The 27764-nt window shown below is 43.0% G+C and overlaps 1 protein-coding gene and 1 non-coding gene across 5 annotated transcripts; both read right to left on the bottom strand.

The window, feature by feature from the left end:
• Positions 1 to 1912: 1912 nt before the first annotated feature.
• On the bottom strand, positions 1913 to 7622 carry LOC123166779 (kinesin-like protein KIN-4C). 4 transcript variants are annotated; one of them, XR_006483703.1, is made up of 7 exons: positions 6028 to 6644; positions 5850 to 5906; positions 5239 to 5313; positions 4634 to 4688; positions 2916 to 3027; positions 2218 to 2370; positions 1913 to 2126 (listed from the first exon to the last, which is right to left on the bottom strand). XR_006483703.1 is itself a non-coding variant. In XM_044584580.1 (4 exons), the coding sequence occupies exons 1-4, from the start codon at positions 3198 to 3200 to the stop codon at positions 1989 to 1991; spliced, it is 459 nt and encodes a 152-aa protein (XP_044440515.1). In that variant the 5' UTR covers positions 3201 to 3264; the 3' UTR covers positions 1913 to 1988. The 4 variants fall into 4 exon arrangements, 2 of the variants coding, with proteins under 2 accessions (XP_044440515.1, XP_044440514.1); XR_006483702.1 differs by lacking the exons at positions 1913 to 2126; positions 2218 to 2370; positions 2916 to 3027 and adding an exon at positions 7024 to 7622 and having other exon boundaries at positions 3724 to 4688; positions 6028 to 6274; XM_044584580.1 differs by lacking the exons at positions 4634 to 4688; positions 5239 to 5313; positions 5850 to 5906; positions 6028 to 6644 and adding an exon at positions 3166 to 3264 and having other exon boundaries at positions 2916 to 3048.
• Positions 7623 to 8550: 928 nt separating this feature from the next.
• TRNAD-GUC (transfer RNA aspartic acid (anticodon GUC)) lies at positions 8551 to 8622 on the bottom strand. Its single transcript has one exon. It is a non-coding gene; the product is annotated as a tRNA-Asp (tRNA).
• Positions 8623 to 27764: the final 19142 nt, after the last annotated feature.

Genomic DNA, 27764 nt, shown 5'->3' with positions numbered 1-27764 from the left:
TCATTGAGTTTATCATCTTCCTCGACAACAATTGTGTAGATCTTCAAGTGCCAGACTTTAAAAATGACAATGAACCTGAGCATTGATGGAAAGGTAACAATTTTACACGATCACACTCTAGCCTTGGGCCACAACTTCACTTTCTTCCCATGCCACCTTCCTTGGTGTCTCCCTCCTTTCTCCCAGCTTTGTCACCTCCCTCCATCCTTCCTGATCCTCCCTTCTTTCACCTCCCTGTGTTGCATGTCCACCACTCTTGCAGCTCTACTGGCACAATCAGCAAAAGACATGTCTTGAACTTGATTCAAACAAAAAAAATCTGTTGGGTTGAATAAAAAATTAAACATTATTTTTACCCTATATTTGAACAGGAAGAAAAGGAAGTAGATTCAATTCACACATATGAGTGGGGGTTGCAACTGCACACAGTACCTACGCAAATGCCTAATGTGAACAACTATCATTGTTCAAACACACTTATCAGTTACTCTTTGTACCTTTGCATTTACTCCTCAATCACCCTGCAACAAGACATGACATCATCTTCATTCACCTCACGTTAATATTTAGGTCAGAAAACATGAAGAACTTGAGACTTGGGAGTTGATGGAATCCATTGTCTTGCTCTACAAACTTTATTATTTCACCATATTTTCTTCTACATGTGCTCTTTCAAGAAGGCACATGAAATAAGAGCCGCAACGATGATATAATGCCAGCTCTCGAAATAGTTTACCAAAATAGGTGTAATGCCAGCTCACGAAATTGTTTACCAAAACAATTCAAGTTCACTATCGTAAATAAATACAGTGAATTTCTTCTCATTTTGAATCATCTACTTCACTTCATCAGCAACTTGCTTTGCAGCCCGATCTAAAGAAAAGAAGAACTGAGCTCTCCAGCACATGTGCAATCTCTGGGACTTAAAAGTTTCAAATAATAGATAACAAGGGCTTCTAAAAAAAACCCAAATAAAAGGCACAGAAAATCATGAGAAATGGATTAGTAGCTAAAGGCCTCATCATCGCAAATTCATCATCCATATACGTACATCAAATTGTACAATACTTGATGGTTGTCAATGGGAAAATAGTTCATCATTTTTGGATAAGTATCGTGTCATTTGATTTGTACCTATTTCATAGGAGTTGATCATAAATGCCAAACTACCATCTGTTGTCATTTGTTGTGTTACTATTTCAGAGTTGATCATATAAACAGTTGTTGGACGCCTATTTTTTAAAGGATACACTGTAGTCATACAACAGATTATTGTTAGCTTGTGATTCACCAGATCAAAACCACAAGGTCAAGCTAAGTAAGCTCCTTGAAGACCCAACATGAACAGGGGGTTCAGGATTGTGACACCTACTTTGTCCCTATGTAAGAAGTGAACCTATAAAATAGAGTTCACGAATTAACCTATGAAGATGAACAATCCTGAAATTTGATTATATGAACATTTATTTCTGAAACTCGATTGATGTCCATTGTGTTGCCTCCCTCTCTTCATATCTGACGCATGCTGATCAACTTCCAATCGGCATACATTACTTGCACGTATCAACCAAAAGAGCAACGCACTACAGAGAACATGATGTATCAGGATTTTGTAAAACAACAGCCATTAATGTGTAGCAACAATAGATCTCCCTAGAACTACCCTAACCTTGCGTATGCATGCATCCTGTTGATCTGTAATCACCTAGCTAAAATAAAAATCTAATCATTAGGGTCCAATCTAAAACCCAACAGGGAACATAGCAATTGCAAACAAAATTCATTAGGACTTTAGGAGTCCATAGCTGTGAAATACAGGTTAGCGCAGCTACGTAGAGGAGTCGGGGCCTCTGCGTTGGCTCCTAGCTATAGCAGTATATGCGACTTACCTTGCCTGGCTATGTATTTTTGTACTTTTAGTTGCGCGTGACGAAGATCCTCGTGCCAAGTGCATGGCCATATGGCCCATATCTTCTTTTGACTTGACCTTAGCCTCCATCACGCCAGCAAGTGTAATGCTTCCATTTGCAGTTTTGTTGAATCTGAATAGGCACTCTAGCAGGCGCTGCCACTTTTGCAACAGACCCATGATCATCAAGTAAATCAAATACTTCCTCCTTGAATATCTGATGCGAACAGCAACACAAACAAAATGGTAATAAGAAAAATATATATTCCAATTATTTAAGTAAAGATAACTGCTACCGGCTAGTGTACCTCGATGAAGGATACCCTAATTAAGAACTCTGTATGACGGTTCATCGCATCAGATTTCCTGAATATCGTCTCCATGAGAGGTGCAATTATTCCTCCACGATCAGCTTCACCAGTATAATTGGTACCCGTCGTATATGTCTTTCCGGATCCAGTCTAAATATTGTACGAGAAAAAGCCAAGTTAGAAGTTAAACATCCAAGAACTAATATTACTCTTAACACTATAACTATTCGTTGTTACCTTGCTACTATCTATGTTCTAAGCTGAGATCTGGACATTAGGGATCCCATAACTAAACAAGCCATAATATGTTGTTTGAATTATTGGAAGCAAAGTGGTAAAAGAAATGATGTGAAAAAGTTGACGGTGCAAACTCATATGATTAAGCCATTCCTAAAAAGAAAGTTGACAGATGTCATGATTATTTTCTCGAGAATACAGACACCTTTGGTTTCGTTTCTATGAAAGGGAGCCAGGGTAGCTCCCCTTTGATTGAAAAAAAAGAATACAGAGACCTGATTTCATGGACCACCCTCGGATGGCAACAAACCAGACAAATAAGCGAATGAATGAATCAACTTCCAGAACATATCATGTCGACCCAAATCTATCATGTTCCTACCCATCTGGCAGTTGAATTTGTAATCCTGGGAGCGCATGTTGCCAAGACCACCAGAGGCAACCAAAGAAAATCATACCTGCGGCTCGCCCTGCATGACAGTGACGCAATCCGTGCAGCCGAGGAGGAGCTTCGGCGTGACCCTGTCGCTCAACGGCTGCGATGCCATATCCGAGCTCTCCATCGGATCCCTAAACAAGAATTCGCAGAACCTATAAAGAAAAGGTGCAAGACCCAAAGTATAAGCCAAGGAAACAAGAAATCTGGGCATTCCAAGCCGGAAATATGAGAAATCCGGACATTTGGGTGAAGTTTTGAATTCGCCTCACCTCAGCTCCAGCGCCGGTGAGCACCCACACCGCATGATTGGTAAGGCAAAAAAATTTGTTGCAAAATTTTACATAAATAAGAAAATGTCTACTCTTTCATTCAGAACTTGCACTTTATTTGAAAATCAACATGGTCTAAGAAAAAACATGGTAAAGACAAAAACATATAGTAAACTTCATCCGATGGTCTATCACTATCTTTCGACGTCAGGTTTCTCATAATTTGTTGAATCCTTAGCACAACCTATACGAAACTGATGGAGGCCTCATCAAATTGATCATGATTAGTCCAAGATGAACGCAATCAAACCGCGATGGTAGCTCCTTCCTTTTTCGGTAAACTAACGATTTATGGAACATCAGAATAGTTGATAAATTTTTAGACACTCCCAATCACGAGTCCTTAATTCTGTGTCATCGTGATGCTACCTCCAGCGAATAATGTAGTACAAATTGATTCTCTAAGATATTATCAAACCCATGACATGCACTTGATACAGGACGGCACTCACTCGTTCTTAATAAAGTACATGCCCCCTTTAATCGAGCCCGCACAGAGCAACCTTGACATGCTGGACTGGAGGTCTCTATACATGCGACGATATGCTTAGTTAACCGATGCCTCCCTCTAATACGGGCACCAATTTAATAGAAACTTTTAGCTACAAAATTCTAAAATGCAATGGTGTAATGAGAGAAAACTTAAAAGCCTAACCTTGGATCAGCTAAATACTACACAAGTCAGTAAATTGCTTCCAGTACACAATCAGTAAATTAATACGTGCAACCAAAAAGATCTGATGTAATGGGATAAAACTATATAAATAACTTGGGATCAGCTAAATAGTCAAAATGTAGGATCCCAGAAATCCTAACAATACTATGAATTGGCAGTGGACTAACAGGAATGTAAGTGCAAACCTTTCTTTCTCTTTAAATTCTTGAGGATGGTAAAATTTTGTTACAAGCGTTCAAGATTCAGTTCTAACATTTTGGGGTTGCTAATGCATTGCAAGTAATCAATGTTTAACTACAATGTTATCCAAAGTTCATGTGAGTTGAGTGATATCTCATTTAGTTTTATGTCATACAAATAACGTGCAATTTTGAAATTATGTTTGTTGGAGCCCACATGTTGCAATCCCAATCTAATACAATTACGACAGAACCAATAGTGAAATGATGCAAAAGGATTTACCTGAGTACAGGGACTACCGTAGGTAAAGAAAAACCATTCTCTGACAAAACACAAAACTGATGGGAAATACAAATCAAATCAAGCAGAACTGGGGACAATACTATATGTTGTTTAAAAAGTCATCAATATGTAGTTTTAGTAATACACTATTGATTAGTAGACAGAATATCACATTCAATCTTTCCACGTGCAGTTGCTAGCAACCTCTGTCGTTTAGCGAGGATGTGGTAGTTGTGGTGTTAGTAAACAAATTCAAAATGATAGTACAACCTGGTCTCATGGCATTCCAGACGGCCTATTTAGATGAAGCAAGAGCAACCATGTCCTATAAAAGAAAGATATATCAGCTTCACAAATATACTACTGAAAATATACCAATTAAACATACACATCTCTCTATGGTTCTACCTTCTATATATTATTTATATATTTCTAGTTTTTTATATCAATTCTTTCACACAGAGTTACTACAAGGAGGCTTCATTCTACTGCTAGTAGATGTCTCTCTCTAAGCTATTTATATAGCCCTTTCAAAATGAATTGCTTAAAATGCCTATGGATGGACTTGAAGGTGGATGCATATCTGAAAAAACATCATTTTTCAGAGGCCATACTGATAACGTATTCAATAGTTTTCTGAGTTATATTGAAAATGTGGCCGCCAACAAACAAAATTTCAAAATTGCACGTTATTTGTAAGCCATAAAACTAAATGAGATAGCACTCAAGTCACATGAAATTTGGATAACATTGCAGTTAAGCAATGATTACTTGCAATGGATTAGCAACCCCAAAATGTTAGAACTGAATCTTGAACACCTGTAACAAAATGTTACCATCCTCAAGAATTTAAAGAGAGAAAGGTTTGCGCTTACTTTCCTCTGCTTATGTGTTGTGTTGTTCTGTTTGTCCACTGCAAATGGAATATATTCGGTGCTTCAACATATTTCCTGGTAATATGGAAGAAAGAAATTTATTACAAATACCATCGATATGTCATTCAACTGCTGGAAAAATAGTATTATGTAATACAAAAGTATTAGAAGTGATGGAAGATGGATTCAGAAACACCAATGACATGCACTCGTATTTTTAAGTCTTCATACTATAGAGTTAACTACCTGCAAGTTATATGCGCATAAATAATCACAACACTTGGATAGCACCTACACATGGGATTAGATATTTAATTCACATAATCAGTTCTTCTGCTTCCATAAATTCAGAATTGCATAAAAAAGTATGTGTCTATGGAGTATAGATAAGGATTTGAATTGTTGACGCAGGGCCAACTGAGCCGTCCACTTGCCAAGTGCTTTTCTAGCATGGACGATGTGCACATGGTGCAAAGCTGGCTGAAGGAGTTGATAGATCAGATCCCGGCAAGGTTGCACACACAGAGGAAGACTCGATGGATTCTTGCCGGCTAGAAACAAACACAAGCAAGCACGCAGGTGGGAAAACAATATGTATATAGTGATTTTACCTCATAAATAGTTTGGTGGCTCCACTCCATAAGTATGAAATTCGTGATGTTGGCAGCCTGAAACTAAAAGAGAAATAATGATCTCCTTCATAAATATCAACAAAAGGAGAATGGGTTATTTGGGCGACCAATCAAAATCCTTGAAAGTTCAATACATCAGTTAGCAGCAAGTGTGTACCTGCAAAGCAATTCTTTCTCTGAGTCGCATGTAAATAGATTCGTAACATGGTGTATGTGTGGCAGATAGCACTATCAGATTCGTAATAAGACGCTGAACTATCCGAAAAATAAAAAGTCCCTGCAATGGCAGCTAGCACACACGCATCTTCCCATCCCATCCGCAGCATCATCTCTACCTGCACCCTCAAATCACTGAATGAGTTCCCAACTTGCATCCACATCCAAAAGCGAGTGCAGCAACCACTCTGCCATGTAAACACAGGAAACAAACATCATAGATTGACCGAGTAGCATCAAGATCAGATCAGGACAAGGAGAGCCCGTGTCAGGACCCTGACAGTCAGCCCATACTACGTGCCTGTATAAGCAGTGGCGGATCCAGAAATTCAATATTGAGTGCTCTTTTTTTTGCACCCTAATAGTCAAGCCAATTGGTTCACAGCAATACGAATTTCACAATAGCAACAATATCTGAAAAGATTAAGAAAATTACAAAATAGAAGGAGAAAACTACAATATGTCATGGCTTAAGGACGAGATATGACAACATCATCGTTCACTTGAAAAAAGAATTCCGTCCCAATTAATGTAATCAAGTTATGCATCAAATCTTCCTCCGTGAAATCCATAGAAAAAAGGTGTGCAAGCTTAACCCGGTGTCATCTACAACTTACAATTCAAAGATAATTCAAGACATGCTCTACTGCCTACAATTCAAAGATAATTATTTTTTTCCTGCTAATGAAATCAAGCAGATCCTCACTCAGTGTCATCTACACATTTTTCTCTCTGAATCTGAATAGCAGCTACACATTCAGTTGGGATTTCACAATGAATCTGAATAGCAGCTAGACATTCAGTTCACAGTATCATCGTTCACTCTGTCGTGTGCGTTCAACACAAAAGTGGCTGGTTTGCTGGTTTGTTGCCGGCTATTGGGCTGCTCTGAACTGAGCCTATAAGCTAGTATTTCTGTCATATAAAAAGTACATACCTATATACGAATTTTTGGCAAAAGAATTTGGATGTGCATCTGTACACCCATGTCCCATGGTGGATCCGCCCCTGCCTGTAAGGAAGCGAGTACTCGTCGGGGAGGAGAGGGGTACCTTCTGGAGAAGATTCACCTTGAGGAGATGGGGGATCAATGGAGAAGAGAGGCGTCGGGATGCACAGCCATCCCTGGTCGTGGCCGGCGAGGTCGTAGGGACAGGGCCGCACGGGCCTTTGTAGAGGAGGGGGGGAGGGGGTAGAGGATTGGCGGATGGGGAAGGGAAGTACCAGGGGTGTGGTGCCGCCTCGTTGGTCTCAATCGCCGCCGGTTGCCGGTATCCGAGGGGCCGCCGCCGGCGGTGTCCTGGTGTTCCTGATCCGCGACGGCCGCGTCCCGGTGATCCGCGACATATCCGAGGCGCGACGGTGGCGGTGGCTTCCTGGTGATCCGCGACGGCAGCGACGGTCGCTGGCGTCTCCCTGGTTCGGCGGTGGCGGCTGCGTCCCGGGAGAGGAGGAGCAGCGGCTGCGGCGATCTCGTGCGTCTGCAATCACAGATCGTACGTCGAGGGGATCGAGAGGAGCAGGAGGCATTGCTCGTACGTGTGTGCGGTTTGTTTGGCTTTTTTTTTGCTGGTTTAATTTCGTAGGTTAACCTTTGTAGATTTTTTTAGGACGATTTTCTGTCGATGAACCGTAGTGTTTCACAACGGGCATCGTGGTAGTATGCCGATTTTTTTTGTCGGTCTCGAGGGTGGAAGGGGGGAATCCAGGGGGAGTGGGAGGTGGGATCGAGGACGAAAATTAACCATTTCTGATGGGACGAAAATTGACCAGCGAAGACTATCAACTGCTTCATTAGAAGTAGAGATGGATGAATGATTACAGGACATGTTGATCAGCTCCCGCCTTCCCAGGGCAACGTCAACCACACCATGAGTGACACCATTATTTTATGTCAAAAAAGGAAAAGAAAGAGCCACACCAATAATATCGGGCCCTCATCTGACGCGGAAGCTTCTCGGGTGGGCTGTTCTTTCGCAGGCCGACTGATTATCCGACGCGGAGAACAGGCCGAGAACGAAGTGTGTGACTTCGTCGTCCGTTTGGGTTGTTCGCTGTGGCCGGGTCCGTCACGACGACAATATGGCCATGGAGCAGCGTCTGGCAATGGCGAGCTTGTTCTGTAGGTGGGCGCGGGTGACGGTGGCCGTCGACGACATCTTCGCGCTGATCTTGTGCAGAAACGGCTCGATCGATGAGCGTCGCTACGTAGTAGGTGCCGACATGCGAGCCGCCTGAATTATTGCGTGGCTGCTACGTATGCTAGTACGTGAAAGCGACATGTACACGAGACAAGATACTCGTCCAGACGTTCACCAGCCGGCGTTGCCCGTGATACAGTAGACACGTGCAGTAGATTTTAGATATTTTTGACCGACGCGAAAACGAAAAACCAAATATCGCCGTCGCCGGGGAATAATAACCGCGAATCTTTTTTAGCAATAACAGAGATAGAAAAAAAACTCGCCGTTGCCGGGGATCGAACCCGGGTCACCCGCGTGACAGGCGGGAATACTTACCACTATACTACAACGACTTTGATGCAAAACGAGTTTGACAGCCCTTTTATATCCTAGTTCAAAAACAGGAGTACTATTGGTTAGCACGTCGTGCTACAGATCTCTCTATCCTGTCAGCTCAGTTGAGTGGTCGGCAGCCAGTGGGTCACATCACATCCAAGCTAGGTGGCGGGCGACCCAGCCGGGCCTCTGGGTCGATCCGGGTGGAGCCTACGGGACGACAGGAAACGCCGGCGAGACATAAATCGGACACCCGATCGACCGATCCACAACATGTTGCATCATGGAGTATACCCTGTACGACTGCAGCTACGTCCGGGCCACTCCGCTTGCAATACGCCCACGCGAACCACGCTAGGCCATGTGTAGCTGCCAGATTGATCGGTCGAGCGAGCGATTAATTCCACCACGGTACCACGTCGCGTCACAGCTGCTAGCCCGCCACCGGGGCGATGGACTGAGAGCGGTGGTTGCATATACAAATCCGTTCAACGATGCGTGCTGCGTGGGACGTGGAGACCTGGCGTGTGGCCAACTAGCAGCCATGGCCAGCAACATGCCAATCAGTCCATCGGCGCATTAGCCAGGCCACGGAGTTGGTTAACGCTACTAGTATCTATCTTATAAGCTACCGCTCCGGCGCAACGAACCATCCATCAATCGCGGCGAATCAAAGCGAATTATTGGCTGTTGGTTGGGAACCACCGGAGGATTAGTTAGCAGCTAGCTGCTCCCGTTGATCGTGCCAAGGAGAAGCAGAGGAGGAGGAGGAGACCGACGATGTTCATATTGGAGCTGGGCATCTGGCTGTTGCCCTTCACGCTGCTGCTGGCGCCGGCGCGGCGGCTGGTGCACCTCGTGCGCGAGCTGCAGCGGATCCTCCTCGTCGTCGCCTGCGGCCGCCGCACGCCGGCCGCCTTCGGCGAGGTCTGGAGCCGCCTCGACCGCCTCGACTCCGCCACCGTCATCGCCTGATCGGTCGGCCACACCCCGCCCACCATGCGTCGCTCTGGCTCGGCTCCATCCTGTAATTAACCTCCTGCTGTTCTTCCTCTTGTATATTCTGCGCGTCCTAGTTTTATTTTTGGCGCGTCCTAGTTGTGCGTAACTGTTCTTCAAGAAAGGATCAAAGGACCGGTGCTACCTCTGTTCTTTTGAGCTTTTGAGCGAACCCGCTCTCCGTTTTCCCTTTTGATTTTGAGTTCCTCTTTTGCTTTCCTCTGAGTATGCATCATGCATGCCTCTGCAATTGCGTTGAGGAGATGATCCATGAGCAGGGATCGCATCTGAGAGATGATCTTGTTTTCAGATGTTTGTTTATAGAGAAAAGAAAAGAAAGAAAGAAAATCCATTACTTTTCGGATTATTATGATGAGTCATGCGAGATTCGGGGTCACGATTGTCGCGTGCATGATGACATGACGTGAATCGCTCTTGATGTGCTAGCCCGCCCGTTTGCTGTCCTTGTCGTACACCCAATCAAAGCACGGTACTAAATTTCTTATGCTATTCGCCGGATAGCTATGTATTACTTACCTCTTGTTTCATGATAAGATCAAACACGAACAAGAGCATGTACGGATAAAACCATAGAAAGTATAACTTATATATCATTCTAAAAAAGTACTACTATATAGTACTCCCTCTGTCCCAAAATACTTGTCGGAGGAATGGATGTATCTAAACGTATTTTAGTTTTAGATACATTCGGTTTTATGCATTTCTCCGACAAATATTTTGGGACGGAGGGAGTACTCCCTCCTGTTGAGTATATGTATTTACCACGTGTATTCTTGTACTCCAAGTCTTCCTCCTTGTGTATAGTTGAGAATATAACTGCCCTATGTACTATATATACATGTGCATACCACGCCGCCGCCGCCGCCTCCCTGGCCGCCACGCCCCTCCCCTCCCTCCTAACCCCGAGCCGCCGCTCACCCTCTACCCACAGCCGCCGCCCACCCTAACCCTAAACCCTACCCGAGCCCGAGCGGCCCCTCTCTCCGCGCCGCCTCCTCCCGATCCACCCCCCTCGCGCCGCTGCCCTTCCCCTGTGCCACCCCTCCTCTCTTCCCGCACCGCCGAACCACCTCGCAGCCATGTCGGCCAGGTCATCCTCGTCCAGTCCGAGCAACCCGTTCGACTCCTCCTACGGAACCGAGCCCGAAGAGCCCCTTGCCGCCGACATCCACAACATCCACCTCACCGATCACGTTCCCATCATCCTCTCCCACACCTCCGCCAACTACTATGCCTGGAAAACCTATTTCAACCTTCTCTTCCGTGAGTACAATCTTCGTGATCATGTGGACGGCCTCTCCAACTTCTTCACCGGCAACCACGACGCCAACTGGCTGGCCATCGACGCCACCCTCATCCGGTGGTTCTTCCTCACCGTCTCTCCGGACATCTTCCACACTGTCGTTCGCCACGGGGACGATGCCTACACGGTGTGGAGCAAGATCAACGGCCTCTTCACCGACAACAAGCTTCAACGGATTGTTTTCTTGTAGCAGGAATTTTTTGGGTGTCACCAAAACGACTCCACCATCGACGCCTACTGTCTCCGGCTCAAGACCCTCTCCGACGAGCTCAACGACGTCGGGTTCAGGGTGGGAGATGAGCTTCTCCTCTCGACACTCACCGCTGGCCTCAAGGAGGACTTCGGCAACGCCGCGTCCAACCTCACCCTCATGGCCAACCCTACCTACGAGCGGGCGGTGGCCTATCTTCGTCTTGAGGAGCGGCGGATGAAGCAACTTCGCACCCGCGCCGCCCACACCGCCCTCGCCGCCGGCTTCTCCCACGGCGCTCCTACACCACCATCGGTGCCTCGTCCTCCGGCCGTCCCGCCGCACCCGCTGCCCCCGCCGGTGCCTCAGCCGCCCCAACCGCCGCGCAACGGCGGGAACGGCGGCAACCATCGCCGTGGCCACGGTGGTCACCGCCAAGGTGGAGCCGCGTCTACGCCGCCTCGGTCCCCTTCTCCGCATGTTGGGCCGCATGCTGGGCCGGCCTCACCAGGCGCTGCCCCGACGCCGCCTCGGTCACCCGACGCTGCGGCCCCGTCTCCGTCTCGGTCCGCCTCCCCCGCGGCTGCCGTGGACGCTGCGGCGGCCTCGCCGCCGTCTTCTGCTGCACCGGCCATGTCGGATGGGTCAGTCCCTTCTGGAGGTGCACCTGCCGCTTCGCCCCCACCCGCGGCTGTTCCCACGGCCGGCCCCGTCACGCGCTCGCGTACAGGCGTTTTCCGCCCGAGCTCGCGTTACTCTGCGGATGACTACGTCTGCACCGCCTCGACGTCTGCACCGCCTCGACGTCTGCGCCTTCTCCGCTGCCGTCCTCGGTTCGGGCCGCTCTCCGCGATCCCCTCTGGATGGCCGCGATGCAGGAGGAGTTCGACACTTTGCAGCGGAACCGGACTTGGCAGCTTGTTCCCCGTCCCCGGCACGCCAACGTGATCACCGGGAAGTGGGTCTTCAAACACAAGCTTCGTCCCGATGGCACACTTGACCGCTATAAGGCGCGTTGGGTTGTTCCTGGCTTCCGGCAATGCGCCGGCGTGGACTTCACCGACACCTTCGTTCCGGTTGTTAAGCCCGGGGCGATCCGCACTGTTTTACAGCTGGCGGTCTCTCGTGCCTGGCCGGTTCATCAGATGGACGTCTCCAACGCCTTCCTCCATGGTCATCTTGAGGAGCAGGTCTTCTGTCAGCAGCCCACGGGGTTTGTTGATCCGGCGTGTCCCGATCCGACGGAGGGGCGTGCGATGCACCCAATCAATACATTGAGAGTTGCATCCTATTCCTCTACACCTAGGAAGTAGTATATATCATCATCGTTTCACACTGAAGAAGAAAAAAACATAAATCATCATATATATGCCGGCTGGAATTTAGAATGTAAAGGTTATCCACACTGAAAGGACTGGATACTGGATAAGTAAAAAAAAAGGCTTGGATAAGATGCACGCTTTTGCTAACCCGCGTGCGGACAAGATGTACACTTGTCCAAAATTTGTCTTTTTGTACATGAGAACAACATGTACATGTGACGTCTCCAAAATTTTGTCTAGTTGTACATGAGTAAAAAATGTATACGTGACTTTTTCAAAATTTGGATTTATTTACAAGAATACAACTAACGTGTTTGGTTGCCCACAGCGACCTGCATTGCATTTGTGTCTCAGTTATGTTTGGTTGAGAAAAAAACAGGCTAAAAACCAACATCTGCATGTTGTTTGATTGCCTGCATACCCTCTAACCTGACTGTGGCGAAACGGAAGGCGGACTGTTTGGTTGCCCGCCTATTTAGGCGAAAACACAGGTCAGACTGTCTGGTTACATGCAACACATGTTGTCTGGTAACCTCTTTGTGGAGGTGGTGAGGTTACCAGCACACTAGCAGGCAGAAACAAACCATAGACACATAAAACAGATAGCATATATAAGAACAAGTTAAACATAGTATGACACTTAAACCAGTAGTCTTAAACCAAACCAGTATGACATACTCTTAAACCAAACCAACACGCGCAATCAGGCAATAGAGAGCTCTCTAGATGTTCACGGCGAAGGAATCGCCGTGCTTCTAGCACTTGGTCACCACTTCAATGTCGTCACGATGACCTTCAGGGTGTCAGGAGTCAGCAACTTGAAGGTGGCCATGTAGCCGATCTTAATCTGGTGGACATCGGCGAAGGGGGCCCAAGCCCTAAAAGAGGGTGACCCTGTCGTTCATCAGCGGACCGTCACCCTCCATATGCAGCCGGTGTTTGTCTTCATCTTGAACTCCTAAGGCACGTCCGAGAAGTGCTTCGTGAAGTCTAGAGGCATAGGCAGGCAGTCCAGCTTCGGGTCAAGGATCACCTTGCAGAAGTGAGTTGGCCTGCCTCCTCATGGTAGTGGCCATAGTTCCTCCTCTTGCCACTGGGGGCTCCTCCAGCACCACATCGTCGTCTAACGGCTGCACCACCACCTTACCCTTCTGTAAGGCAGGCACCACCTCCTTTGTGACGGGGCGCCAGCACCTTCTTGCCCTTCGTGTTCTCCATGTCGATCTGCATTATGAGCAGCACAAAGTTCAAAGGTTGATCAGCATTCAACCCTACTGTCCAAAGTCCCTATATTTACCCACCCAAAGGCTCTAATACTTACCCACAACCGCACTCAATTAACCCTACCTGTCTCTGACTATCACCCCTCTTCAACATCTCCATTGCCATGAACCCCATGCCCAACCCCTTCCCTTGGGGCATTGGTTGTAGGGCTTTCTTCCTTGGGTGCTCGTTCGGTGATCGCACCAAGTTCAAGAACACCATGGAAGTGTGCTCTAACTTCACCAGCATCGACAACATGCATAAGGAGGTAGACAGTATGGTAAAGATGGCGGCAGCGGAGGAATTGAAGACATTAATTCCTGACCCAGTGAAAGTCGTTATGTCAGTCGGCATACTGAGCCGAGCCATGGATCAGGCCGAGTCTGGCGACGCTGGTCAAGGAGCAACATGGGCCAAGTACATGGGCTATAGGGCTCGTCAAGGCCAGCCGGCCACCGCGGTGTCGTTGGCCGTCATCGTTCTGGAGTCGATGAAAAAGAAGAAGAAGGGTGGAGGTAGTTGTCAAGGCGTCAGAGCCAGGCCACCGTACTATGCCAATCGTTCTCGACAACAGTGAGAATGATGAGACGATGCATGCTACGGTCGAGCCGTAGGATAACTACAATGCCCAAGCCCCCGCCACTCCAAGCGCCTCCAGGGTCCCCACGGCTAGGATTTAGCACTACCGTGTAAGATTTACTACGATCCCCCCTTCCTCTTATACTCAATCCCAATCAAAACCCTAAAATCCATCGCTATTTTCTACTCATGAAGATGTGCCCCTCAATCAAAACCCTAAAATCCATCTCTATTTTCTACTCATGGATCGAAAGCGCAAAACGTATCTAAAACGTAGATCGAATTCAAAAATCGTTAGCGAGTAGGTGAAAATAGGGCTTACCGCCGTTGCCGAAGTGTTGTCGGGGATGTTGGTGATGCCGGTGATGGACGCGCGATGCTCGCCTTGTTGTTCTCCGATCCGCTGATCGCCAACACCGGTGTGAGAGTGGGAGAGTGGAGAGAGGGGGAGAGAGAGCAGTGAAACATGGCTCCTAGCGTTCAGCCGCCTTCGCCCACATGCATCCCGCAGGCCAGGCTATTGAAAAACTGCTGATTCGTGGGTTCTCAGCGGGCTTGACCCCAAGGTGCTTTATGTTTCATGTTATGCAGGCCGAACAGTGAATACAGACAATCAAATGGGCCATTTTCTTCCCGCACGCATCTGGTTGGGGGTATGCGAGAACCCAAACACGTCAAACATGTAGGTACATATACACAAAGCATGCAGAGTTAGCCCTGGGCGTAAAGGCAACGGCACGGCCATGAGAACTTTTCTAACGAACCCGGCCAGGGCTATGTGTTGCCTGTATTGAGATATAATATGTATCGCCTCAAGGGATCCCGTGAATGGGCTGGCCCAGCATTCAGTTTAACGTGTCCGCTCCCTCGCCCGCGGGGTCGCTACTGGGGCGCGCCTATGGAGAAATGCTACACTTGCGAGCAGGTTTTACTCGAAGCATAGCTACAAAGTGATGTGGCAGAATGAGAGAGCAACGGGCGCCGCAATTCACGCAAAGAGTAAAAAACAAGCACCAACTCGTTGTACCTCCTCGCGTAGACAATTCCATAAGAATCCAGCTCGTAAGTGTGGCATTATTGGATGCCTATGTGTCGATTCATGTGAGATGCAAGACGACCTCGCCTAAGGGAGCGCGACACTGGGCCGGCCTAGCTCGCGGTAGGCCACATCCTCGTTTTTTTCCTTTTATTTGTTCATCTTTTTTTGTTTTATTTTTACTTTTGTTTATACTTCCAAATATACTAAATAAATATATATATATACACACACGCACATAAAACATTTGAAAAATGTTAATCTAGAATTTGTAAAGTGTTAAATGTGTATAGAAAAAATGTTTCTCATGTATACGAAAGATGTATACAAAAAAATGCAGTGAATATAATTGTTTTGATCATGTATTTACAAGATGGTAATGACATTTTCAAAATTGTTAATAATTCATATAAAAATGTTAAACATGTATAAAAAATGTTCCTAACGCATACCAAAAATGTAGAAGGTGCAATAAAACATTTAAAATAAAAAATACTAAAATATGTTGATCGAGTATCAAATAAATGTTATGATATATTTCCAACACATTACTTTGTATAATAAAATGTTGCTGATATATAATAAAATATATAATGTGTATGAAAAAAGTATATATCAAATGCAAATATTTGATAAAACATGATCATCTATATAAAAATGTTAAACGTGTGCAAAATTGTTTTATGGGAATTTTAGAACATGTATTAAACAATTTTAGCGTAAAAAATAAAATAAAATAATGCTGTATAAGAATGTTAATCATATATTTCAAAAAGGCAAAACATGTATTGAAAATTTTCCTTGAATATACCGAAAATGTACAATGTGTATGAGAAAAGTAGTCATCAGACATAATTTCTAAATGTTAATCATGTATTTTGAAGATATTAAACATGTATAAAAAATGTTCCTAATGTATGCATAAAATGTATAAGTGTATGAAAAATGTAGAAATGGGTTGAAGAAAAAGAAAAACAAACACAGTGGTGAATACTAAAAACTGGAAGAAAGAAACAAAGAAACAGCTCAGAAATGAAGAAAAATGAAAACCCCAAAGAATGCCATGAAAATCCATGAGAAAACGAAGAGAAACCAAGAAAAACAAAGTAAAACCAAAGAGAAATGAAAAAAGCGATGAAAACTAAGAAAGAAATATAAAACCATTGAAAAAGAAGGAAAATGGAAAATAAAAGGAAAACCATGAAAGAAAGAAATGAAATACCACGAGAAAAAGGAAACAAGTAAGATAGAGAAAAAACAGCGCAAAAAAATGAAACATGGAAGAAAAAAAACCAAAAAGAAAGGAAAAGGAAAAGGAAACAAGAAATGTAGTGGAGAAAAAAAAAACAAAAAACCAAGAAAACCATACACCAACAGTGAAAACCGGAGGAGAAACTCACAGAGAAAAAAAACCAAGACCGAAACCCGGCGTCCTTGAAAGAAGCCCAGCGAACAAAAAAAACCAAAAGTAAATGAGCCGGCCGAGTAGCTACAGCACCGAGAGAAAGCTTCATGCGAGACTGGTCCCGTTCAATAGCCTAGCGAAGGAGCACTCGCACTAAGCGTTTTATAGCTCCCGAGTCGCTATTGTTCGTTGCTCAGTTGCCGCCAGTGACCTTTTTTCTTGTTGTTCATTAGCTGGATTGGTACCGTTGTGCACTTGTTTTTTCCGTATTTTATGTACATCTTTATTTTGTTTTCGAACTTTTTGGTTGGTTTTGTTTTTTTGTTGTTGCTTCTCTCTGTTGTTTGTATCGGTTTTGTTTGCTTATTTGTTCTGTGTTTCTTTCACATATTTCCTTCATTTTTCTGTTTTTCTTTGTTTCTTCACCGTTTTACTTTGTTTTTTTATTTTTCTGTATATCATCACCGATTTTCTTCCTTTTTGGGGTTCTCCTTTTGTTTAACACATTTATACTATTTCAATACATATTGTTCACGTTTTGTGTACATGTGCAACATTTTTTATACACATTGGCCATTTTGCAAATAAATGAGGTACATCTTTTAAAGTACATGTCTACAAAAAGAATACATGTTCCACATTTTTCAAGTACACGTTGAACATTCTGTCAATCGCATGATACATTTTTTAAAACACATAAAAAATTTGAATACAAAATTTTAAAATGTCACAGCCAGTTTTTAAAATGCCACTTAAATTTTAGTTGTATATAACTTTTTTGGAATTAATGAACACTTTTTTACGTTGTATATTTTCTTAAATACATGATTAAAATTATTTCAATCATATATTTTTTATATCTAGATTTTTATTACATAAGAAATTTTTTATACATGTTTAACATTTTTCAAATACACTGTTAACTTTTTTTCTAAATATAACTTATGATGGCTACTTTTGTTCATACACATTATACAAATTTCGTATACATCCCAAACATTTTTCTATAGATGTCTAATTTTTTTTATACTTTTTTAGCAAAGTGTGTTGCTAGCTTCTTCCCTTTTCTAGAGATCGTGCACTGCTTTTCTAAAGGAAGTGTGTTGTATGGTTTATAGAAAGGTGTGATTTGTTGTTAGGCGCTGACTCTAGCCGTGCTATTTGGACTAGTCCAATACTTAGGCGTATCATGCGAGCCATGTCTAGGACTCGGAATCCCTATTCGGCGCATTATGCGGCAAAGTGTCGACCTGCCGCACACCATCGATCTTCACGGGCTGGCCCATGACGGATGCTTCCTACAGAGAAAATCCCCAAAAAATCGAAGAGGGCGAGGAATCGAACCTCAGACCCCCCGCTCGTGGAGGTGGGTTGATGGGAGAGTATCAGGTGATACCATCTCCCCAATGCTCCCATGATACCATTTCCAAAAATTCAATTTTAAATGTTCCAAAAAAATCTGAAAAAAATTGTGGATGTTGACATCGCATGAATGTACAACCCCTAAAAGTTTCAGGTCCAAATTCTAAATACACATTGAGAAACAAAAAAGACAAATCTGGATGTGAATAGTGACATTATGACTTTTGTCTTTTTGACACTATTCATGCTGGATTTGTCTTTTTTGTTTCTCAATGTATATTTGGAATTTGGATCTGAAATTTTTAGGGATTGTACACTCATGTGATGTCAACATCCACAATTTTTTCCAGAATTTTTTGAAACATTTAAAATTGAATTTTCGAAAATGGTATCATGGTATCACCTAAGGGATGGTATCATGTGATATTTTCCCGTGGGCTGATAGCCACTGCAGCTTAACAACGCTAGTGACATACCGTGCAAGAGGGCGTCTATTATCTGTTTCTCTTTTTTGCGTTTTTTTCGTTTTTGTTTTTCTGTTTCTTTCTTTATTTTATTTTATTTTTATAAAAATAGCAATTTTAAAAAAAGTTCAGTATATTCAATACTTTGTTCGGTTTTAAAAAAGATGTTCGACTTTTTTCGTTCAGGTTTCAAAAAACATTTCATTCTTTTCAAAAAATGTACAAATTTTTGTTTGTGTTTCAAAAACTTGGTCAGAGTTTCAAATTTTGTTCGTGATTTTCAGAAAATGTTCGCGTTTCCAAATTTGTTCATTTTTTCAAAAATAAATTTGGAATTTCACATTTGTTCCCATTATTCAAAAATTGTTCGTGTTTTTAAAAAATTTGTTCGTGTTTTCAAAAAAATGCTCCCAGATTCAATAAATGGTCAGCTTTTCAACTTTTTGTTCAGAAATTTTCAAAAAAAGTTCTTGTATTTACAATTGTTCACGTATTCAAAAAATTTGTTTGGAGTTTCAAAATTTGTTCGCGTTATTTGACAAATGTTAACTCTTTGAAACATTACTTACCTTAAAATTGTTCATAATTTCCATGATTTGTTCGAATAAAATCAAAAAGTGTTGAGTTCTGGCACTGTTGTTATTCTTAGATATTAGCACTGTAAATCGTACAATTGGAAAGTTGGAATCATTAGCACACATGGAAACTAAATAAAGCAGTGCATAGCTTTTTCAATTTTTCTGTTCACATATTCAGAAAATGTTCCTGTCTCCCTTTTTTTTCTTCAGGAATTCAAGAAATGTTGATACTTTTTCAAAATATACATTAAAAAACGTTCGCCCCAGTAACTAATTCAGATTCGCTACAATAGCTAATTTGCTACAGTACTGGTTCCAGTTCGCTACAGGATGCTGTTTCTGTTTTACATTTATGGTTAGTTCTGTAAGCTATGCACTGCTTTGTTGACAACAGCACTGGTTAGTTGGAGTGGCTACTAGTGCGTGCTAGTACGCAGCTAGTCTCAGGTTCGATTCCTGGGTCACAAGCGTTTCATTTTTTCTCCTCTACTTTTGCGTCCTGCAGTAGAACTCCATGGGCCGGCCCAGTCCCTCTCTGTGCGGTACAAACGACGTATGTGTCTGCAGAATATCCTATTCGCCGCATTTTACCTCGAACAGTCGAGGTTTCGCACAGAGACTCGCGAGCGAGTGGTAACCTGGACCCGGCCCCTTAACCTGTTCCATCGTTTCCGGTTTTGGGAAACTCTTTTTCTGGTTTTAGGAACCTTCTAGCAGGTTCCATGAACCAGTTTTCAGGTTTATTTTGTTTTTTTCGTTTTCCTATTTTTTTCTTCTTTATCTCCTCTTTTCTTTTCCATTTCTGTGTCTTTTTTTTTTCTTTTTTCGTTTCTTTTTTATATTTCAATTTTAATTTCTTTTTTAATGTTCATATTTCAAAAATTGTTTGGAAACTTCAAAAACATTGTGCTTTTCAACAATTTCAATTTTTAAAAATGATCGTGTTTTCAAAAAAAAAATCATATTGAAATATGTTTGCATTTAAAAAAAATCGGCAATTCAAAAATTGTTCGGAATGTTTTTGTTCGTTTTTACAGAATTTTAAATAATGACCGGGTTTTTGAAAAATGTTGCTGTTTTCAAAAATTGTTCACAAATTTTAAAAAATGTTTCTCGTCTTCTAACTTTTGTTCACGTATTAAAAAATTACTCGTGTTTCAAATTTGTTTGGGATTTTCAAATTTTTCAAATTTTGAAATTTGTTCTAAAAATTCAAAATATGTTCATGATTTTCAAAATTGTTCCCATTTTGAAATTTTGGCCCAAAATTCGAAAAACAATCATGTTTATGAAAAAAGTACAGAAATTGTTCACAATTTTTAGAAAATATTCTCGTTTTCTAATTTTTGATCATGTATTAAAAAATTGTTCGTGTTTCAAATTTCTTTGGGATTTCAAAATTGTTCTTCATTTCGAAAATTTTATAAAAATTCATAATATATGCATGACTTTAAAAATTGCTCCCACTTTAAAATTTTGTTCAAAAATTCAGAAAATGTTCATGTTTACGAAAAAAGTTCAGATATTTGAAATTTTGTTTGACATTTCACAAAATTGTTTGGGTTTGTCAAAAATGTTTTGAATATTTGTAAATTAAATCAAATTTTGGAATTTTGTTCAGGATTCTTTCAAATAGGTTTAAGTCCGCTACCGCTATTTAGTGTTATAACCTCGCGATGCATATTTATCACGAGTCCTCTTTAGTTGTAGTGGCTAGCAGCGAGCGCACTTGGGAAGGTAGTCCTTATTCCCACGTTTCAGCAAAGCAAACGGCGAACTACCTTTTCTCCGACTTTTTACCATCACATTCGCGGGGCACCGTAATGGGCCGGCCCAGTCGGGACGCACCCTGTGCTATAGGTCACCTCTTTGCCGCAGAATGCGGCACATCGGGGCTCACTGTGTGTGCTCCTGTTCGGTGTCGTAAGTGCCGGAACAGTTCCCTGTCCCTCATATATAAGGAATTTGATAGTGGGCCGGCCCAAAAAGAAGATACTCTTGGGCTGGCCAAAAAGTTCGGCCCACTATCATGTTTGGTGCTAAAAGAAGATGAGCGCTTGATTGTACATTCTTGAGGACAAGTTGAGCGGTCTCGTTCGTTTGCATTTGACCAGTCAACCGATGACTTAAAAAAAGATAAAAAACAAAAAACGCAAAAAATAAATAAATCAAAATTACAAATATGTTCACAGATTTTTTAACAAGTATCATGAACTTTTCAAAATGTTCATTGATTTTGAAAAAAGGTCATCAAATCTGAAAAATGTTCAGCGATTTGAAAAAATATCATCAAATATGAAAAGAAAACCATTGATTTCAAAAAATATTTGATTTTAAAAAATAATTGAAAAATAAAAAGAAGCAGCAAAAACGGAAATAAGGAAAACATAAAGAAAAATAAAAAAGAAAAGGCAAACAGAAAGAAAATAAATTACTACTGAAAAAAGGAAGAATACCAGGTGAAAAAAAACCATCGAAACCTATCCAGGAAACCAGGTGGGATCCTAGCCCAGAAAACCGATGGCGCGGGAGGAATGGGCCGACAGCCTACTGGACTAGCAATGGCGAGGGGGGTGTACGCCCGCTACCAAATACACTGCATTGATCCTTAAAAAAACAAATACACTGTATTTGGTGCTTAACGCGCCAAATAGGAAAGGCTACAGCCGCGTCCCTTACACCTTAAGAATTGGTGGGTTTCACGAATGATATGTACCACCCGTGGCAAAGTTGTCAGGCCCAGTTGCGCTCGTTAGGGGGTTCCTGGCAGTTCTTCGGAATAAGTTTCTAACGGTTTTTTTGTTTTTTGTTTGGTCTTTGGAAGCTGGTTATTCTATTTTTTCTTTTCCTTTTATAGTGTTTTTTTCTTTCAGTTATTTCTTTTCCTTTTTTCTTTTCAAAACTTCGTGTATATTTTATAAATTTGATAGTTTATATAATTCATGAATATTTGAAATTCATGTACACTTTAAATGGAGAACATTTATTAAAATCACAATTTCATTAGATTTCGTGATTTTTTTGCAATTTCTCAGAAAAATCAAAATTGTGACCACTGTTTCATATGTGTGAACATAGCTTTTCTAATTATGAATATTCTTTGAATTAATGAAAAAAAATCAATTTTTGAATAATTTCCAAATTCAGGGACGCTTCTTAAATTGAAACACTTTGTTTGGGTTCATGAACTTTCAAAAAATAAAAATAAACTGTCAACAATTTTAAAAAATGAAGTGAAAAAATTATAAGAAAAAAGGAACAAAACTCAGTTGTGTGTGCGTTGGCTCGTGACTAGTGGCGGAGCTTGGAAAGGGCCTACGAGGCCATCGCCCCTACCCGATGAGAAAAATAACGCATACCTCCTCCGCCATGAATTTCCCCCAAGCCCTGCCACTATTTAGGCGCTTGTGGAGCAACGTGAGGCTTCACGGTTGAAACGGGCCATACATATCAGCTCTTGGTGGGTTTGTTTGGACGCCACGTATATACTCCCTCCATGCCAAAATGTAAGATGTTTTTTGACATTATCATAGTATCAAAAAACGTCTTACATTTACGATGGAGAGAGTATGCTTCACATGTAGTGAAACTAAAATGGGTAAATGTCCAGGGACAACCCAACAAATACGCAAAAAAGAGAGAACATCATATTTCAATCTTGATCTCCTGGCCTAGTATAATTTACAACCCTAAACTCCAATACCGTCAACATTACAGTCCTAACCTCTCAAAACAGGACAACTTTCAACCCTGTGTCCCTCAAACCAGTTTAATGGCCGGTTTTGACTTGTTTTGAAGAGTTGACCACCTAGTCAGTGCCTAGACATCACCAAAATTCACCCCAAAATAAAATGAAAGATAAAAATGAATTTTTTTCTCAAACATGAGCGCTGCCATGATGATAATTCTGAGAAAGTTTGAATTTTTTTTCCAAACAGAATAAAAAATACAACAAACATACAAATTCAGGACCATTATTGGTCAAAATTTGACCAAAAGGAAAATTCAGGACCATTCTCAAAACTTTTCCAGAATTATCAGAATGGCAGTGCTCATTTTTGTGATTTTTTTTTCAAATTTCCAGTTTTTGGTCATTTTTTTAATATGACGGCTGACTAGGCAGTCAACTCTTCAAAACCAGTCAAAACCAACCATAAAACTGGTTTGACGGACACAAGGTTGAAATAGTTACAACAAAAAATTTATTGTTGGCCGCGAATGTATTCGCCAAACTTGTGTGCCCACCACCTGTCAAACCGCAAATACAAACCAAAGATGTTCTTAAATTTCCGGGGGTCATCTTCGATGGTGTAACTGTTGAATGATAACCATCTTTGATGGTGTAACTGTTGGAATGTAACACTCGCTTCATGTGTCCTAGTTATGCAAAAAAATAAAAAAAATCCAGAAGTACATTGTAATAACCATCTTCACGTGTTAGTAGTAGTTAGTCTGATAGTTTAGCTGAATTTGTATTAGTTTTCATGTCGCAAGATTATCTGTGTTAGACATAATATTATATAGAATTTGATACAAAAGCCGGCTAGACTCTTGTAGAGTACATTGTAGTAGAGAAGGTCATAGCCAAAATAGGATTCGTTTTGGCTAGAGTGCCCAAATCTGCTATCTATTTGAGTGATATATGGATGAAGGAAATAGATACTAGAAAGATCAGTGGGTTGGAATGCAAGCCTTTCGTGTGTATTTTGTTTGGGAAACGTTTTACGCCGGCTGACCGGCTTAACTTTGAGCCGGTCGCTCCCGCACATGGCCCTGGGCCCATGTGTGCTGCGCGCTCGCCATATATACGCCTTGCGTGTCACTGCTTCCTTTGCTTGTCCATTTGTCGTTGACTAGGCCACTACGCCCATAACTTCCTCTTATCTCCTCATCTCCTCCACAAAGCAAGGTGCGTTCATGGCCACCGCTGGACACAGCTACCCAGCACCGCTGGATACATATACGCCTCGCGTTTTTCGTTGTGAATCTGGTGTTGCGGGTTGCGGGGCCGCCGACGGCAGCTGGCCGGAGCCGAGGGAGCTTCGAGTGTGAGGCTACAGTGCTGCAATCGGCGAGATGCGGGGCGACCAGCTGCGCGGCGAGGTGTCGGGTGCTGCGACCGCCTATGCGTGGAGCTAGAACCGGCACGCGGCCGTGCAGCGACCAACACATAGCGGTACTGCTACCGACGCGGTGTGGTGCTACGACCAGCGCGGCGGCGACGGCCACCGTCGGCCAAAAAGGTACAACCATCTATGTCGATGGATGTAACTAGCGGTTACCAATGCTACAACCCCGTCCTCGGCACTGTGGCGACATGCACACCAGCGATGCTACGACGGCAAGACAAGGTGCTACTACCGGCAAGTTTTTTGCTGGAACCGATGGCCAATCTTGCTGGAACTAGCCGACACAGAAGCTACAATGGCGGTTCGCCGGATGCTGCGTGCACGCGCATCATGTGCTGGAAGCGACGAGCAATTTTGCTGGAAGCCGCTGGCCATTTTGCTGGGAACAGCAAGCCTTTTTTGCTAGGATGGTGGAGCGGCGAGCTACAACCATTGTTCCGGCGACGGTGTTGTGATTTTGCTACAACCGGCAATGAGAAAGCTACAACCGGCGCCCGGATTTGCTGCATCCGGTGAAGTGCGGCGGCGACGGCGGCTCTGCGTTTTTGCTGCAAACGGCAACCAGAAAGCTTCCACTGGCGACCGCATATGCTACAGCCGGGGGATGACGGTGAAGTGTGGCCGGCGGCAACGGTGAGCTACAACCACCTTATTTCTTGCTGCAACCGGTGATTTGGATTGCTGGATCCGGTGACTTGGTTTGCTGGAACCAGCATGCTCCGGAGCCGACGGGGGCGGAGACGACGTGCAGGCATCGAGGTGAGATGGAAGCAGGGCTACTCGGGAGCGAAGGCGATGAGCCGACGGGGGGCGGAGCCCACGTGCGGGCACCAAGGTGAGATGGAAGCGGGGCTGCTCGGGTCTCGGGAGCGAAGGTAGCAAGCCGGCGGGGGGCGAAGACGACGTGCGGGCACCGAGGCAAGATGGAAGTGGGGCTGCTCGGGAGGGAAGGCGGTGAGCCGGCAAGGGGCGGAGATGCGGCGAGCGGTGGCGAGCAAGGAAGGGGCGGAGATCCGGCGAGCTTCGACGCCGGTCATGTCGCTCGTCCATGGCAGTTCTCGTTCCTGCTCTCCCGATTTCAGATTCACGGGCAAAAGCGAAAAAGAAACAGTACAACGGGGACATTGGATCAAATCTGACGGTTTAAAAAGTTTGTATCGGACGGGTGAGGTGTGACCGGACGAAAGATTAGGCCAACGCGTCGGCGCCTATCAGCGCCCATTTTGTTTCCATTGTAAACTTTAATTGAGTTGGATTGGGCTATCGGAAGGGCACAAGTGATCCTCGGGACTAAAGTCTTGCACGTGGACATGCCCATCCGTTTCCTGTCATTGTGGACTTGTGGTACACTCAATCAGATGGTACTGTTTAATTTGCGGTATTGCTATTTACCAGATAGCTAAAATATTACCCCCTTTTTGTTTCATGATAAGACCAGACACATACTTCTCAAGAGCATGCACACTAAAAGAAAGCATGGATCATTGTATCACATATTTTGTCTGAAAATTTTCTAACACAAAAAGAAGGCAGAACCACATATCCTATATGTTTACATCTTATCCAACCAATGGACACGACTCGTGGCCTGGGGAACTTTTAATCCCTTAAAAAAAGCTAGACTTCCATTTTTTTATTTACGAGTTTTTATTTGCTTCGCAAAAATGTTCGAGCATATAGAAAACCTCGTATGCTTTTTTTAAAAGATTGTCCATATTTCTAGTTCACATTTCCGATTACTGCAAACAATTAGTCTTGTAACTCATAGAAAATGTAATCATGTGTTGTAACAAAAATAAAACAAAAGGAAATGACCAAAAAAAAGAAAAATAGAAACAATTATTGCAAAAAGCTGTCAGGTGTTAGTTGGCCTATGGTCCATGAAGGCCAGCACGCAGAACGCTGCGTTGGCTGGTTTTGGCCGGGGACGGCCCACCTATTTCTATCGTTCTACAAACCACTCAAATCTTGCTAAAAAAAAAACCACTCAAATATTACCCAAAAAAAACCCCACTCAAATCTCATACGGCCAGCCCAACTCAGTCGAATAGGTGCAGGCTTTGCGCCATCCTCGCCTCCGCTGAGCCGTTATACCGACGCCGGTTGTGTCATCGTCCAGCGCCGCCTCCTGTTCTTACAATGGTATATACTATTGTTGGAGTGTCATATTGACACACCTATTTATTTCATGCTACAGAAATACAAATAGAAGAGATTTTATCCATTACTATCCAATCAATTGATAATATACATCAATGCTTCTGCGGTCAGATTTTTAAGCATGACAACTTGAATGTTTTTTATGGCAAATCATTTTGTCGTCAGGATGACAATTTTCTTTAGTAAGCATGACAATCCCTGACGAAAAAACTGAACTTGACAAGGATTTGTCATGCTTGTTAAATGAAACTGTCATCCTCGCGCAACATAATTGGCCATCTCGAGTGTTTGTTTTGCCATGCTAAAAACTCGGACGTTCGATTTGTAACAAAATCCTTAGTATAGCGATTCCAGGAAAAGACAAGAACTACAGAATCATGACTAACTGTTCTGTTTTTTTTGCCATCCTTTATCTAGTTTATCGGATCATAAAGCACCGCGTTCAAAATATTGAATACTACGCAATCTAGCCAAAATATTCAAATACGTGCTAGTTTAACAAAAATCTTACATACTGGTTCTATCTGATGACAGTTATTCCCATGTTCTTCTTTGGGTGATTATTCCTCCTCACATTGTACACAGTTTTTTGTGAAACCAGTACATAAAAATGTGATTTGTGATAGCTTTCCGTGAGCCGACCCCCCCCCCCCCCCCCCCCCCCCCCCCCCCCAAGATTATGTATATACAGTGCAATTTATCATTACCAAGAATATAAATATCATCACAATCACATTGGAGCATAGACATTCGTACGTGTGCCAACTGAGACCTTGAATTTTATTTAAAATATATCCAGATGCAGGCTCCTTGTTGTAGTAAATTATTGTATGGATAAGATGTGCACGTCTAGTAATCCGTGATATGGATATGATATACACTCATGTCATTGCCGACATTTACATCAGTTGACTTAAATTATTGAAACTGAAAGTTTGAACCTAATATAGATGAGTTCAACCCTTGGCAAAATATGGAAGCCAAAACCTGACGAAATTCGGTTATGAAATATTCAAGTTGGATGTAAAAAAACTCACATGGACATGGGAGATTACGAAATGTGGGAAGCAAGATGAGAATGGCGCATGGCCGAAGTAGGTAAGATCTGCTGTTTGTAACTCACTGTTGGTCATGAATTACCTGCTTTAGTTTGTCCCGCTTTACATTCGCCATAATAACAAACCATTAGTGTGAATCAACCTGTAGTTGGATGGTTAGGAGTATAGTGGTATCCCCAGCATTTTCCAGGATTTATTTCAGAATTTTCGGCGATGCGTGTTCTTTGGGAGGAGACGTTCCTGTCGACTACGAGGCGTTTGTGATGACTTCGTCAATCTCAAAATGATAT

The sequence above is a fragment of the Triticum aestivum genome, chromosome 7D, assembly GCF_018294505.1.
Source record: "Triticum aestivum cultivar Chinese Spring chromosome 7D, IWGSC CS RefSeq v2.1, whole genome shotgun sequence".
NCBI classification, from domain to species: domain Eukaryota; kingdom Viridiplantae; phylum Streptophyta; class Magnoliopsida; order Poales; family Poaceae; genus Triticum; species Triticum aestivum.
This window is presented reverse-complemented; position numbering and strand designations above follow the sequence as displayed.

Excerpts from the sequence above, each read along its gene's own strand:
- LOC123166779 (XM_044584579.1), bottom strand. The coding sequence starts at position 3,107 with ATGCCCAGATTTCTTGTTTCCTTGGCTTATACTTTGGGTCTTGCACCT. Across the intron at positions 2,371-2,915 it reads TCATGCAGGGCGAGCCGCAG|ACTGGATCCGGAAAGACATA; the intron begins GTATGATTTTCT and ends TACAATATTTAG. Across the intron at positions 2,127-2,217 it reads TTAGGGTATCCTTCATCGAG|ATATTCAAGGAGGAAGTATT; the intron begins GTACACTAGCCG and ends TGTTCGCATCAG.